General features: G+C 43.1%; 1 protein-coding gene across 1 annotated transcript; it reads left to right on the top strand.

The window, feature by feature from the left end:
• The first annotated feature begins 1018 nt into the window (after positions 1-1018).
• Positions 1019-11675, top strand: CAVIN2 (caveolae associated protein 2). Its single transcript, XM_064660479.1, has 2 exons — positions 1019-1480; positions 9122-11675. The coding sequence occupies exons 1-2, from the start codon at positions 1088-1090 to the stop codon at positions 9917-9919; spliced, it is 1191 nt and encodes a 396-aa protein (XP_064516549.1). The 5' UTR covers positions 1019-1087; the 3' UTR covers positions 9920-11675.
• Positions 11676-14581: the final 2906 nt, after the last annotated feature.

Here is a 14581-nt window from a genome sequence, read left to right as displayed (position 1 = left end):
CAGTTTATCACTATTCCCCCATAACAGCCACTCTGACCTTATGAGTCTTTTTTACTGAAGAAACACTGGAGAATCCAGCCAGGGCAACCAGAGTGCACTGCTAATCTCCACATCAGAAGCAGTGAATCAAATCTCTCGGCACTCCTTCCACCGAGGAAACATCCCATGCAACACCACACTGTTGTTTGGGGTTTTTACTAATAAAACCTAGAATAGAATAGAATAGAATAGTCATAATCTAAATAATTGTAAAAAACTGTCATAATAACAGTAATGACAAGGAAAAATATTTACATTAATAAAAATATTTACATTAAAATATTTACATTACTAGACCGCCCGGTCTAGTGTTGCATGGGGGTGCTCACTCGGTGGAAGGAGTGATGGGACACTTGATTCACCACGTGTGAATGTTTTATAAATAAGTTAGTTATTATGACAATTATCATACATTATTATCAGTAGGCGAATATAAGAATAAAAATACTAATACTATATTATTGTGTACTGTTATAGTACATTAATATGTGATTAATGTAATAATTGATACATGGATTACGGTAACAATCTACTTTTTAAAAAGCATGTTAATATAAAATTGTTGTAATAATCGTTATATTGATTATAGCAATAATTTAAACACTTTTAATTGGTCTTATTAGCCGAATTCCTTCGGATTATACGACAGGCTTTAACTCCAGCCTATACTCTCAGACTCTCTCCCGGACCATCACCACCAACAGCTTTTTCTTCCCCTCTTTTCCCAGCCCCTTCCGAGCTTTCCTCCCATCCCCGCGCGCATTTCGCGGTATCTCCTGCCATCTACTGATGCTTGCGAGGAGGCAACTGGTGCTTTTCGCGAAGCACGGGGCGAGAATACACCCCTGGCTGTTCAAAAAGGGACGTGAGACGGGACGGGGGGAGGCACCGGAGTGCCGGCCGCGGTGCCGGCCCGCCCCCGGCGGTCCCAGGCTGCCCGGGGCGGGCCGGGGCCGGGCTCTGCCCGAAACCTCCCCGGGGGAGGGGGAAGGCGCAGCCCTTAATAGCGGCGCCGGCGGCCGCCGTCCCGTCCCGTCCCGGCGCAGCCATGGGGGAGGCGGCGGGAGGCAGCGCGGTGCCCCCGCTCCCGCCGTCGGAGGCGGTCGGGGGGCAGGTGAACGCTCTGACCGTCCTGGCCCTGCTGGAGAAACTCGTCTCGATGCTGGAAGCGGTGGAAGGTCAACAGCGGCAGATGGAGCAGAGGCAGCGGGGTTTGGAAGGGGCGGTGCGGGGCATTCAGGGAGACCTGGGGAAACTGTGCCGCAGCCACGGGGCGACGGGGGAAGCGGTGGAGAAGCTGCTGGAGAAGTCGCGGAAGGTGTGCGCGCACACCCGCGCCGTGCGGGAGCGCCTGGAGCGGCAGTGCGACCAGGTGCGGCGCCTCGAGCAGCACCACGCCCAGCTGCTCCGCCGGGACCGCTTCAAGGTGCTCATCTTCCAGGTGAGAGGCTCCGCGGCCACCTCTGCTCCCCGCAGCGCCGAGCTCAGGCTCCCGGCCCCGCCGAACTTGAGGGAAAAGCCCATTTCTGCTAACTCCTAGCAAACCTGGGGAAAGAGCTGACTGTTTACTAACTCTTAGCGAACTTGACACACAGAGCTGTCCTTCTGCTAACTTGGCAAACTCGGGAGAAAACCCCTCTTTTCATCTTAGCAAACCTCTCTAAAAAGCCGTCTTTCATACTTAGTAAATTCAGGGAGTAACGCCCACTTTTCCTCTTGGCAAACACGGGGAAAGCATGTTTTGCTAACTCTTAGGAGACCTGGGGAAAGAGCTGCCTTTTTTGCTCTTGCAAACTTGAGGTAAAGGCCTTTTTTTTTTTTTTTGCTAACTTTTAGCAAACTTTGGGAAAGACTCCTCTTTAACTCTTGGCAATCTTGGAGAAAGAGTTGTCTTTTGCTAGCTCATAGTGAATATGACGAAAGAGACCTTGTTTTGCTGACTCTCAGCATACCTGGAAAAACAGCCACCTTTTATTCTCAGCAAGTGAGGTGAAAGAGCCATCTTTTACTAACTCTTGGCATACTTGGGGAAGAGTTGTTTTGCTATGTGGTTTGACGGGGGTTTAAGTAAACTTGAAGGGCCCTTATTCTTTTTGCAAACTTGAGGAAAGAGCCTGTTTTGCTAACTTGGAGTAGAAATGCCACTAAAAACTGCCATTGCATCTGCCCTCAGAAGCAGAAGAGGGGCAGCGCTGCAGCTCCCTGTCACCTCACGCCCTGCTTCACTCTGCAGGCTGATCTGGCCCGTTCAGGGATGAGCTAAAAAGATTCAGCTTAAAAACTCAGCTTCCTGGGAGTCCATCCAGTGATAGCAGCAGTTTGCATATTTTCCCCTTTTTAAGCAATGGTCTGGATAGAACATGCCGTGAGCTTGAACTAAACACAGGACGTGACTTTCACATATTTTAAAAAAATAAAGACAGACCTCCACAAATCACTGAGGGAGGGAAGGAGAGCAAACATGCGGCTGGAGTAGTCACAGCTCGGGCACAGCAGCAACACCTCATGCTAAACATCTGGGCGTTAAATCTGTCAGTCACTAACTCCGCTCCTTGGGTTGTTGTTTTTTCTTCCTATTTAACCCATCCGAAAACAAGTATTACTTAATTTTAAAATTAAGTAGTACTTAATTTTTAGAAGCTGGCAGGCCTGATTAGTGCACAGGCAATTCCCCCATAAAGGAAGCCCCCACCTCCCTGCTTATTGTTCTCCCAAATTACAGTCCAGGCTTGTCAGGCCAGAAGAGGAGGAGCCTGCAGCATGTTTCCACCCCAGAAGGAATGTGGAAATTATTCCAGAGACTGGGTAAATTAAAAGACACATGTTCTCTGCAGTTCTGCAACTAATTTAAGATCCATTACTGTATGTCAAAACACTGCCATCTCCCAGGCCCCGCTCGCTAATGACTGGCTCCCGCCTCCAGGTTCAGAGACCTTGAACACTTCCCGTGGGGTGGTGCATCACCGAGGGCTGGGGGAAGGCATTTTTGTAACATTTCTAGTACTTCTGAGTGTGACAATTAAGGCCTCCTTGTTGCACCAAGAGTCTTCCTCCAGGTGACTTTAAAAAATGCAGAGAGTAAAGACAAGCAGAGCTCTGTGAGTGTGGGGCAGATGACATTACCTCGAGTAGGGCTCTCCAGTGCCAGCAATTTGTAGGCACCGGGTGAAAGCAACAGTAAAACTCACGCAGAAGGGTGTGAGAGGTAAAGCAGTGTCCCGACAGGGGAGGGCTGGATTTTCTCGTTTCTTGATACTAAATACTATTCCAAAGATAGGCCTATTTAAACCTCTGAATCTTGCCTTAATGCTGGGTCCTAAAGTGCACAAAACCAAACCAAACAAACCAAAGTGCACAAACAACCAAAACAACACGGGCCTGCGTCCGAGTACAAAAGTTGAAGAAAATCCACTTCTTCTCCACTGCCCATCACTGGGCCGGTACCTTTGGACAGCAGGTCTGTTCTTCATTGCTTTCCAGGGATTTAGGTAATGCTGTTCTTGTCTCTCACTGGAAAAGATGTTGCCACAGTATGGGCAGATGAACTTAACCAATCCCAGCCAATGCATAAAAGGAACACAAGTTTTAAAAAAGAAACACTGCAGTCAAATTCAGTTAAAAAAATAATAAATCAGCTGTCAACTGGGAATTGCTCCTGGAAGTGGCCTGCTGCTAAATGGCAGTGTGGCTGTCTGGAAAACCAGGGTGGTCGGCAGAGCTCCCTGCGGCATGGGAGGATGGCTGGGGTAGGCAGCGCCCGGGGCTTTCTCCAGTGGAGGCTGGGAGGAGCTGGGATTGCTACTGGGAAGTGGCTGAGCCCAGAGGGGTGGTGGTGCTTGCCAGGCTGTGCCCATATGCCTGCTGATGACCTGGACAGGTGCCTTACCTGCACGCCCACCTCCTTGGAATCTCCCTGCAGGATCTCCTTTCAAGCTGGAGGAGGGACAACCTGCTAGTCAGCAGGGCCTCTGCCTTGCTAGGATAATTGTACAGAGGAAAAAGCAGAAGGCTGGCTGGGTTTCTGTCCTACCCTGCACAGGAATCCATGGAAAAACAATTGCAGGAAGGAGAGGTCACAGCAGTGAAGCAATATCGACGCCAGATCTCTGTAAAAAACAAAAGGGAAATCTGGATGTATGAGGCTTCTCTTCAGCTGGGGGATTCTTCTTTTCCACTGAAAAAAACCAATCCCAAACTTTGCACAGCATGTTTCTCATTAGGACCAGCTTCTCCAGCTTAGGAAGACAGCTCAATATGAAAATAAATATACACATTCGTGATTCAGTTCTGCATTCACCATATACCCTAAACTCCCTCATACTTAGTGGGAGCACTGAGCATAGCCAAAATACACGACTGAGCTCCAGCTCTGCATTTTATGAAACCCTGCTGCCACGCTCCAGCATCAGCTTTCCCTCAGCACACACACTGAGAATGAACTGCTTTTAGGAAAGTTCGGCTATTTACATATTTTCCATTAAAATGCTCTTAGTTTTCTCTCCCTAGACTGTCTGCATATATTTCTTTAATTGGTGACATATTTTAAGGGAGCTCCATTCCAAGCATTTGAGAATGAAAAAGTTATTACAAATGACACAGCAATTTAGCAAAACACTGAAGTGACTGTTTTAAAAATCCTTGTTAAGCTTTGGCATTGTTCCCCTCTATTTTGTTCTTGCCACATGACCAGCTTTTTGGTTCTGGTTTGGTGGGGGGTTTGTTTGCCTTTTTAGCTGCAAAAGCAAAATGCAAGATAAAAAAAGCTCATGTTTAATTTTTCAATTAAATGTCATGTTTACTGGTTAAATGTCATGCAAATGGGACAGATAAAATAAGTCAAAATTGCAGCTTGGGGTCAAGCACACTAATATTCAAGTCCCTTTCAGATGCTGCTGTTGGGAAATCCTTCATGTAAAATGAAGCAAGAAGAGGGCACAGGAAATTAGCCATTTGATTGTATCTTGTTGTTTGGGTCACTGCAATAATCTTTTGAAAAAGCAGCTTCAAACTCAAAAATTAACAAGTGAGGGAAACAGAAGAATTACAAACCAATAGTGCTATTATCTAACTAGTATATTTCCCACTGGAGCATTGCAGGGAAAATACTCTGCTGTTGATTAATGACAAAATTACCTCGCATGGCTTCACCCAGCTGTGCTGTGGGAGGTCAGGGGGACGGTGCAGGCAACGCCCCAGCCTGCACAGGACGTGCAAGTGGGTGGGCGGCAATTTCCTCCTCCCTGCCCTCCTCCCTCCCTGTGGTGACATCCAGGTCTGAAGAGCATGTATTTGTCCAAAGGTGGAGCTATAGCTGGTTTTAGAAGGATTTGTCATGTTTTGACCTATTTTGTGAAGGAAAACAAGTTTTGGACTAGTAATCATTTAGGCATATAACAGCATCTACAAAGTACAGAGGAGCCTGGACTGCAAAATGCTGTCTCTCGTTCTTGAAGGTCATGGCCTCCTACAGCAAATCTAACAAAGTCCAAACCAAAGCACACTGATTTCCCTCATGCAGCATCAGAGATTCACCACTCCTTGAGATGGCCTGTTCACTCAGGTCATCCAGTTTTGAAAGTACACTGTTATGGATCTTGTTCCCTTCTGGTAAAAGATAAGGATGAGATTATGACCTACAGAAACTTCCCAAGACTAGCTGATCAAAGCCACAGGGAAGGCACTGATTTTAACTATGCAAGTATTACTAGTATTAGAAAGAGCTGTTTTATACAGAGAACTTCCACTATTCTGTTTATCTCCTACATGGAAAAACAAAATTCAGGAGCTAGCTACCTACAGTCAAAAAATGCAAGTGCTGTTTTTGGACTCAGATGTGGAAAATACAAAGATGTATTGCTTTCTTAGAATTTTAGATTAGATCAGGAAGAAAAGATCAAAGTTCTACCTTTTTTTTTGCATGGAAAATAGTTATGCAGTTTGTAACAGCCGGCATTTTTTAGTGTATTGTTCTAGTCTTCCTAAATGAAATATCAGACTGCTTGAAAAATGTATCAAAACAAAATACAGCTGTCATATAAACTTGTTATACCAAACAGTTATCAATAGCCCACTTACAACATGTTATCACTAACCGTGTTTGACATAGAAATGTTTGTTCCACCACAGAGCATTCCTGCTATACCACCCTTGTATTTTCAAAGCATTTTACTTAATTTTTCATTTGCATTTTAATAGTTCCTGTGATCCTAAGGTCTTTTAGAAACATGACATAGGAAAGCATGTCATTCCCATTTTACAGGAAGACAAATAGATGCCCAGAGGCTGATATTTTTCAGGGCCATGCAGGAAGCTTAGACAGAGGGGTGATTACCTGAATGCCAGTACTGCATGATAGCCAAAGGTAGCCAGATAGCCAAAGACCACTTAGGATCTGCTTTTAATTGGATAATTATCTCATTATTATGTAGTATATTTTAATTTGTTCTTTTTTCTTTATAAATACGGGTAGTTTGACAGTCTCTCTTCTACTCAGTCAGAAATTTGATAAAAACTGAAATCAGATGTATGTCCATATTCTTCTAGAGACTGCATGCAGTACTTCAGTGTAAGGTAAATAACTGTAGACAGAGCTCAACTGACCTTGAGAAAGGCTGCACAGGCCCATCTCTGGCTCAGACTGCACTGGGATCAAATCATATGACACCGCTTTTCTAGATAAAATACTTTAAAAGTTACAACCCATCTTTACTCACTAAAATCAAACTTTTCTATACCATTTAGACACTTAACACCTGAATGTTCAGATATCTGAAACTGTGTGTGATTACCTAGGTTTGGAAAGAATGCTCTGGACATGAAAATTATGCTTTATACTGAGTTTTCCTGCTCTGGGGAATAATTCAACGCTGCACCCTCTCATGTAATCCACATTTCATTAACTGCAGTGGAGAGAAAATACAAATATTTGTCCAGCAGTTACAGCTGGTTTCACTTAAAGCTGGTGCAGATTTCCTTTGTTTTGTTATCTTGGTCACTGTTGCTGATAGTTGGAACAACATTATAGGTGTCAGGAGAGGAGTGTGGGCTTCATTAGATGTTCCACTGCAGGCAAGGGGCATGTAAAGCTTTGTCCATGCCAGTGTATCCAACTGAGGCTGATGGCCCAGAAAGGTATGCAGAAACCATAGAAGTGAAGCATTTACAAACTGTCAAACAGCTATCCATTTTTTTTATACTTTTCATTATTACATCCTTGAGGGATATTAATCAACATACTTGAATCACTGTATATATGACTATATACTGTGTATATACAGTATAAAATAATCCTGCCCATCTACATTGCATATTCTTTAGTTCCAGAAGGGCTACAAAATAGTCAGTACTACTTTGTTTTTAACAATTACAGAATCAATCAGGCTGGAAAAGACCTCTGAGATCGAGTCCAACACCACCATGTCAACGAGACCATGGCACTGAGTGCCATGTCCAGTCTTTCCTTAAACACCTCCAGGGACAGTGACACCATCACCTCCCTGGGCAGCCCATTCCAATGTCTAATCACCTTTTCTGTGAAGAAATTCTTCTTAATGTACAACCTAAACCTCCCTGCTGCACGCTGAAGCCATGTCCTCTTGTCCTGTCACTGGTAGCCTGGGAGAAGAGACTGACCTCCACCTGGCTACAACCTCCTGTCAGGTAGTTGTAGAGAGCTATAAGGTGCCTCCTGAGCCTCTTCTTCTTTAGGCTAAACAACAACCACAGACAACATCCTTATACAGCCTTGACAGCAAATTTAACCCAGGGCACTATTCTCTGCAGTGATCACAACTGTATGCTCAGTCCTGAAATAATGAGAATGAACTTGGAAGTGTATATGGCCTTTCTTCCCCTTAACTGTACACTCAGGCCCACTAGGGACAGATCTGAGACTATTACAACCATTTCACTCAGCACTTACTGCTTTTTGTATCTAAAGATAAATATGGAGGGAGGGGAGGAGGGGGGGAGAGAAAATCCTTCCAATCCATGTGGCTAAGTGAAATGGCATGTACAGTGTCTGAAGGTGATAAAAACGGTAATGAATAGAGACTGTGCTGATCTAAGGCTCGACAGTGCTGAAAGGAAAAGGGAGTGTGCGAGGAGCCTCATTTTCTTTGCATGGGCAGATGCCTGCAAAGCCTACCACGGAACAGAGTGTTCATTGTGCTGCTTCTGCACTGCTCGGGGTTGCAGAGCTTCTGCGCTTGGTAGTTGCAGATACCCCTCATTACGAGTTGCAGCTTCTGCCCTTCTTTAGCCTGCTTTGTTTTCAGAAACCTTCTTTCTTTCCACGTCCCTTTTTTCATTTTATTTCTAAAAAGCAGTACTTTTCCTGTTAGCTAGGAGTGACTACTAGTGTTTTCTGTGTGGTATAATGTCCGTTTATTTCTGTATACCGTAATTATTTATTCTTATGTTTCAAGGAGTTGTTCTATTGAGATTTTAATATTTACCAACCAAATTTACTAGCTTCTTTTTCTGTAAATAGCTTTAAAATAGGATATACTCTAAACATCATGGGCTGCATAGTGTCTCAGTATCAACAATCAACATACATTTTTCCAGAAATACAGCAGAAGCGCTAGTTGCATTTGCCATCTGAGATATCTCCCAGATGCAACCAACATCTCTGCAAATATATTCTTAGTCTTTGGCTGGAGAAACTGAAAGCTCTGTGGGGTTATGTGACTTCTGTAGGTCTACACAGGGGTCTGCAGTACAACCTCTTTAGCCACCATACTTCACCTTCTCCCCAGGGACAGGTGTACCACTTTATAGCTAAACTCTTACTAAAGAGTATCTAATTTAAATGGCAAAGAATGGGATTTCCATCCTGCATACATTCCAAGTCACTCTGAAAGAGAAATCTTACAGCTCATTAGTCTTAAACTTCACGATACAATGATTCAGTGGCCTTTGAGTGGCTTGCTACTGGTTAAATATACTGAAATAACAAGAAATGTTCAGCTTTCTTCATCTCATCATTGGGGGGGAGGAAGTAATTGTTCAGGGTTGTGCTTTGGTTATTAAATTTGGGTCCCAAGAACTGTAAAACTTAAATATTGTCAATTATTTTCAGGAGGAAAATGAGATCCCTGCCAGTGTTTTTGCAAAAGAGCCTATTCCCAGCATTACAGAAGGGAAAGAGGAGCCTGTGGATGAGAACAAAACACTGGAAGAAACCTTGCACACAGTGGAATTGGGTTCAGATGATGAAATGTTTCACGAGGAAGATGATGTGGATGACAGTGCAGAGGAGAAAACAGAAGAATCAAGAGCTGAGAAACTTAAAAGGTCCAGCCTCAAGAAGGTAGACAGCCTCAAGAAAGCATTTTCCCGCCAAAACATCGAGAAGAAGATGAACAAGATCAGCACAAAGATCGTGTCACCTGAACGGAGAGAAAAGATCAAGAAATCACTTACTGTACATCATCAGAAGTCCTCTTCTTCAAAGAGTTCGGGTTTCAAAGTACCTCCCCTCGCATTCAACACGAAGAAAGGCCGCGAAGGGGAAAGCCCTGCAGAAGCCGAGGACAGACCATCGGAAACTGCAAGCAATGACCAAGCTGAGAATGAGGATGAAATGTCCTTCGCTGACATGCACTCGGATATGACACCCACCACCTCGCTGACCGAGGAGGGCAAAGCAGTGGTCGATTCTCTAGAGCAGGAAGCCAGAATGGAAGGCAAAGCCATGATGAACAACAACATCGAGCTGTCCATTGTTGAAGATGATGATGAAGAGTACGGGATGCCTCTAGAAGTTTCTAGCCAGAAACTGTATGATGAAAGAAACAACCCATTTAGCGGGGAAATGGAACAATCTGATGAAGAAAAGGCCCAAGCAGCTGTCCTGCAGGTAGACCATACAGCGTAATCATCCTGAGCCCTCCTTCATCTTCCAGATATGCACGGTTTTACTGAGGCTAATAACTAGTTTCAGCTACACAGGCAGCAGCAGCAATTAAACCTCTTCCATCCTTTTCTCTGCAGTGATAATTTATTGCATCGTGTTGGAATGCAGAGTAAACGAAGTCAGTGTTGCTCTGCTTTAGGCTGAGTCACCGGTTTTTATGAATTTAGAGACGCTGCCAACACCAGTAAGAGACTAGCGGGAAGAGAGTATGTCTAGTAGAAGCAAGCTGGTCAGCTGGCTTTCTTAGAGTTAAGGTCAGAGGAATGCATGGAGAGTAGTCAAAACCTAAACATTTCTGTTCTCTTTTCTTCTCTTAGTATTTCAGGGCACTGTGAGTAGTTTTGTATGTAAACGTAGAAATACCAATGAGAACATTTGATTTCAGTTTCCTTGCCATGCTCCATGAACACTAACAGCCTCAGTAACTGTGCACAACATGTGTAGTTTGTTTGGGACTTTGCTCCACAGCACTGTAGGACTAAAAGAGCAGAGTACTTAGAGGGCGAAGCTAAAAAATTGGTTCCATCCAGTGGGGGAAAGATTTTTGCCAGTAGTCTCTCTCTACTCAATTGGAAGAAATTGCTGTGTTTAGGTGGAAACAAAAAGATGCTTTTCAATCTACCAGAGTTAGGGAAATATATTAATGGCAAGCACGAATGTGTGATCAGTTGCTGTACCTCTGAGGTACAGAAAAAAAATAGGAGTTTGGTAGATAGTCTGAAGAAAGTATGAAATGCAAAAAAGCAAAAATAAACCCCCACAATATTAAATCTATGCTCCCAGCTTAAAGTATATATACTCGGATAACACTAGTAAATTCTTAGTCTTTTTAGCAATATACTATCAAACTTGGCACCTGCACAACTTTGTATCTCAGAGTATTTTGAAAATAGCATAATTTATCTTTTTACAAATTATTTCATATATAGAGCTATATCTACACAGAAGAGTTAGATAATTACAGGGATGTAAGGACAATCATTTCAAAAAGGTGAAATACCCTTTCAGGCATGTCTAAAGGGAGCAATGTCTTACGGATTGAACTTCATGGCAGGGATGAGTTTACATAAGTAGAGTCTGCAGAGCCACAGGATTTGATTCTCTGCTAATAATTTTCATCAAAGTCACCTAACTACTCTCAAAATTACTAGTCTGTAATTTTTCAAGAGTAATTGAAAATGAGAGGTTGCAAGGTAGTTTGTTCACTATGAATGTTCATTCCTGTCACTTAACAAAGGTAAGGGGGAAGGGAGGAAAGGGAAGCACAATACCCACAAGTTACCTTACATCCTTGGTTGGTTATGCAGTGGGTTATTTTTATTTTTTTATATATATATAAAAATTCTACTGATACTTAACATTGCACTAAAAGGTTGCTTCCTTCAACTTGTATTTAGAATCACGAATTACAGGGGAAATGAAAGCTACAGCAGAAATACCAGTAGGAAATAATTTACAGGTATTACTCCTCAGGGGTAATATCTGTAACCAGTAAATCACACTGGAAGTTAGTCAGTAAGAGCTTAGTGTAGGCGAGTTCTATTAAGAGTTAAGCTCTTAAGTCTATGGTATCATATAGGAGATACTGTTTCTAAGGAAAATCATGGTATAACTCGTGCAGCTATGTTTTTATTTTGTATTAACTACAATGGATTTCAATAATTTTTACTTGTAACTAACTACAAATATGACAAATAAAAGCATAATATAAAACACAGCCATGTCAGTGTTTGGGAGCAGGAGTCTGAGAAGCTGGCAAAGATGAAATTTAAAGGTCAAGCATTTATTACTTCAGTTCACGTCCCCATTGTACCTATACCATTTTCTTTCTCATTCTGTGCTGTTATTTAGCAATGCAAACACCAGTGCTTTACTTTCCAGATACTTATCAGATTTCTAGCCCATCTAAATGTAGTCAGGCACTTTCCAAAATCTCCTAGCTCCATCTGCATTTTTTAATGGACTGCAGCATACTCCTAATACTTTAAATAGTCCTAAAAGCATATTTATATTGAAGTCTATATTCTGTTTATGCACACAGATAAACTCATGTCTTCTAGAGTGCCACATAGTCTTTAGCAGGATTAATTTTACTGACAGACCAAAGAAATCACGTTTAACCTTTATGTAGCAGCTGTCAACCTCCCACAGCCACCAAGTGCTAACCAGGAACTCCAGCACCATGTTTACATTTCACTTTCAGATACACCCCATTTGTTTGTTCTGCTAAGCTTTAATTCAAACAATCCCCCTGGCCATGCTTTATCCACTTTTAGAGATGCTGAAATGGATCCCATGCACAGTGTTCTAAGAGCATTACAATGCTATCCAGTAAAACCATTGGAAATGCAGATACTGAGCATCTGTGAGAATTAACTCAAATATCCACTTCAGAATACAGTACACACACCGCCATCAGTTGCAGGACTAGAATTAAACATTTTCTCCATCACAATTGTACATTTACAAGGACAGGTGGGTCTGTAATCCCAACAAACAAAAGAAGGTATGCTCTGCATGAGAGAAAAATGTTTACTCAACTCATGAATGTCTGCTTTTGTGCTATCTTATAAACCAGAGGATGAAGCAAGCTCAGGATTCCAAGATGTCCCCTTGCCTTCTATTCTCGAGACCTGACTGAAAACATCAGTCTGCTAAAAACTTACTATTTCAGGGAGACAGAACGTGGGACCAGCAGCACTGTATTCTTTCAAGTATCTCGAGTATGTGCCTGGATCTTGTCATGGTGGCAGATGTCAAGCATATGCACGGGTATTCCATGATGGTGCTGACAGGTTTGTCTACATAATTATTTTTTTAAAAACCTGCTTGTTAATGCTTCCTGGCACAATAACAGTGAGCTCCACTTGTACCATTATTCCTTGGAAGACGTGACCTGTTATCTGTTGCACAGATTCAGAGTTTCACCTCCACTGAAGTTGGCGGGAGCTTTGCACAAAGAAAAAGGGTGTGATAAAGCCCTTATGGTATAAATATTTAAACTAGCAGCACTCAGCAGCTGCTGATACTTCCATTTTCAATGACAGAAAACCAGCTGACATTTCTGTGCCCTTTTAGGGGAAAGAGCAAAGAGCATCCCATTGACCCCCACATGCTAATGCACGAGCCAGCTCCTCTGTGAAAAGGCACAGATGCGGGTTTTCTGGACCATTTCACTGTCAAATAAGAGAATAGAGGTCTGACTGAAGCATGTTCTGTCTCCAACAGACAGAAGAAAGGAAAGAGGAAAAGGATCAGAAGGCAAAATGTACCTGATAGCCTTTTACACTGATGCAATGAAAACCCTTTGTTGCTGTAGGCTGTAATACCAAACAGCTACACAACTGATGACTGATAGGCACACTCTTGAAAAAGAGGTAAGCTCAGAAGAATTAGCGAAGTAATGGCAATTTGTAAGAGGGCAAACTGTTCACAAGGGGCCAACCCAACCCTGAAAAGCAATGAAAAGCCTTCAACTGGCTCAAAGGACCCTCTGAGCTGTACAGTGGTTTTGGGGCACAAGTACAACTCCTGTGACCATCAGTAAGAGCTGTGTGCATAGATGCAGGACATGAGATCTGTGTATCTCCCCAGTCCAATCTGCTTAGCTCATCAACAGAACAAAAAAAGTTTTACTGCCATCAGCACAGCAGATGCAGCAGTGTGGCAGAAAGGAAGGCTTTGCAGGGTGCATTGTGAGCAAAATTTCAAGCTAAGTTCGGACTGCAAGGTCTTTGCTGTCAGCAACTGTGTATGATGGAGCAAGTGTAGCTCCAACTCCTGAAAACAAAGTCAGGTTTGCAGGTGGAAAAGTTTTACTGTGACCCGCTAGGACACATGCTCACTCTGCGTGTCAGGAGGAAGGTGTTGGGTGGTGTTATTACAGGCAAAGAAAAAGATTCACCCATAGCAAAGCAAATCAAGCACGCAGCTGTTTGGCCCCGGTCCTGGCCAGGGTTTTGCCCAGGCAACTAAACAACGGGCAGGAAACAACTGCCAGAGCAGCCCGGAGGGTGCTGACTCAGCACGTAAGTATCCACCGTGCTCTGACTCACAGCCCTTGCTTTCCCAAATAAACGGAAAAAGGCTGATAGCCACTTTCCACTGCTATAAACTACCCGTTGCCACGGCTTTGTTTCAGGATCTGCATTTGAACCAGCACCCACCCCAGGCTGAGTCTAACTGCACGCATAAAGAAATTTTAATCAGCATGCTTGCAGCTGCCGGTGGTGGCTGATCTTTCCTGCCCTCCTTTTGATCAAAAAGTCTTTTTTTCCCTTCCTCTCACTCCACCAAGTCATTTGTGTGAGTCTGAAGTACACACTAATTCAAATAAGGCACTCTCTCTAACTGTATGTTGAGAACTGATAATCAATGTCATCTTTAATTTTTCTTACGTGGTTATCCCCTTTAATGGAGTGTGCTGCAGTAACTGAGAATAAATCTGCTTTGAGTTAAGCTAGAGATTGTTATTTATTTTTCTTTCAGATCAGAGATTAATATTGCTGTATGACCATTGGCACTAACCTCTTTTTCCATAGCAACACTAAAGAGAGCATAAACTATGAGTCATAATTTCTTTCTGGAGGACTTTTTTGTAATTATGATCATTCCACAGTTCCT

The sequence above is a fragment of the Pseudopipra pipra genome, chromosome 7 (assembly GCF_036250125.1).
Source record: "Pseudopipra pipra isolate bDixPip1 chromosome 7, bDixPip1.hap1, whole genome shotgun sequence".
NCBI classification, from domain to species: domain Eukaryota; kingdom Metazoa; phylum Chordata; class Aves; order Passeriformes; family Pipridae; genus Pseudopipra; species Pseudopipra pipra.
This window is presented reverse-complemented; position numbering and strand designations above follow the sequence as displayed.

What these genes read in the sequence shown, in the direction of transcription:
- CAVIN2 (XM_064660479.1), top strand. Translation starts at nt 1,088, where the DNA reads ATGGGGGAGGCGGCGGGAGGCAGCGCGGTGCCCCCGCTCCCGCCGTCG. An exon ending in TCAAGGTGCTCATCTTCCAG is followed by an intron (nt 1,481 to 9,121) that starts GTGAGAGGCTCC and finishes AATTATTTTCAG; the next exon opens with GAGGAAAATGAGATCCCTGC.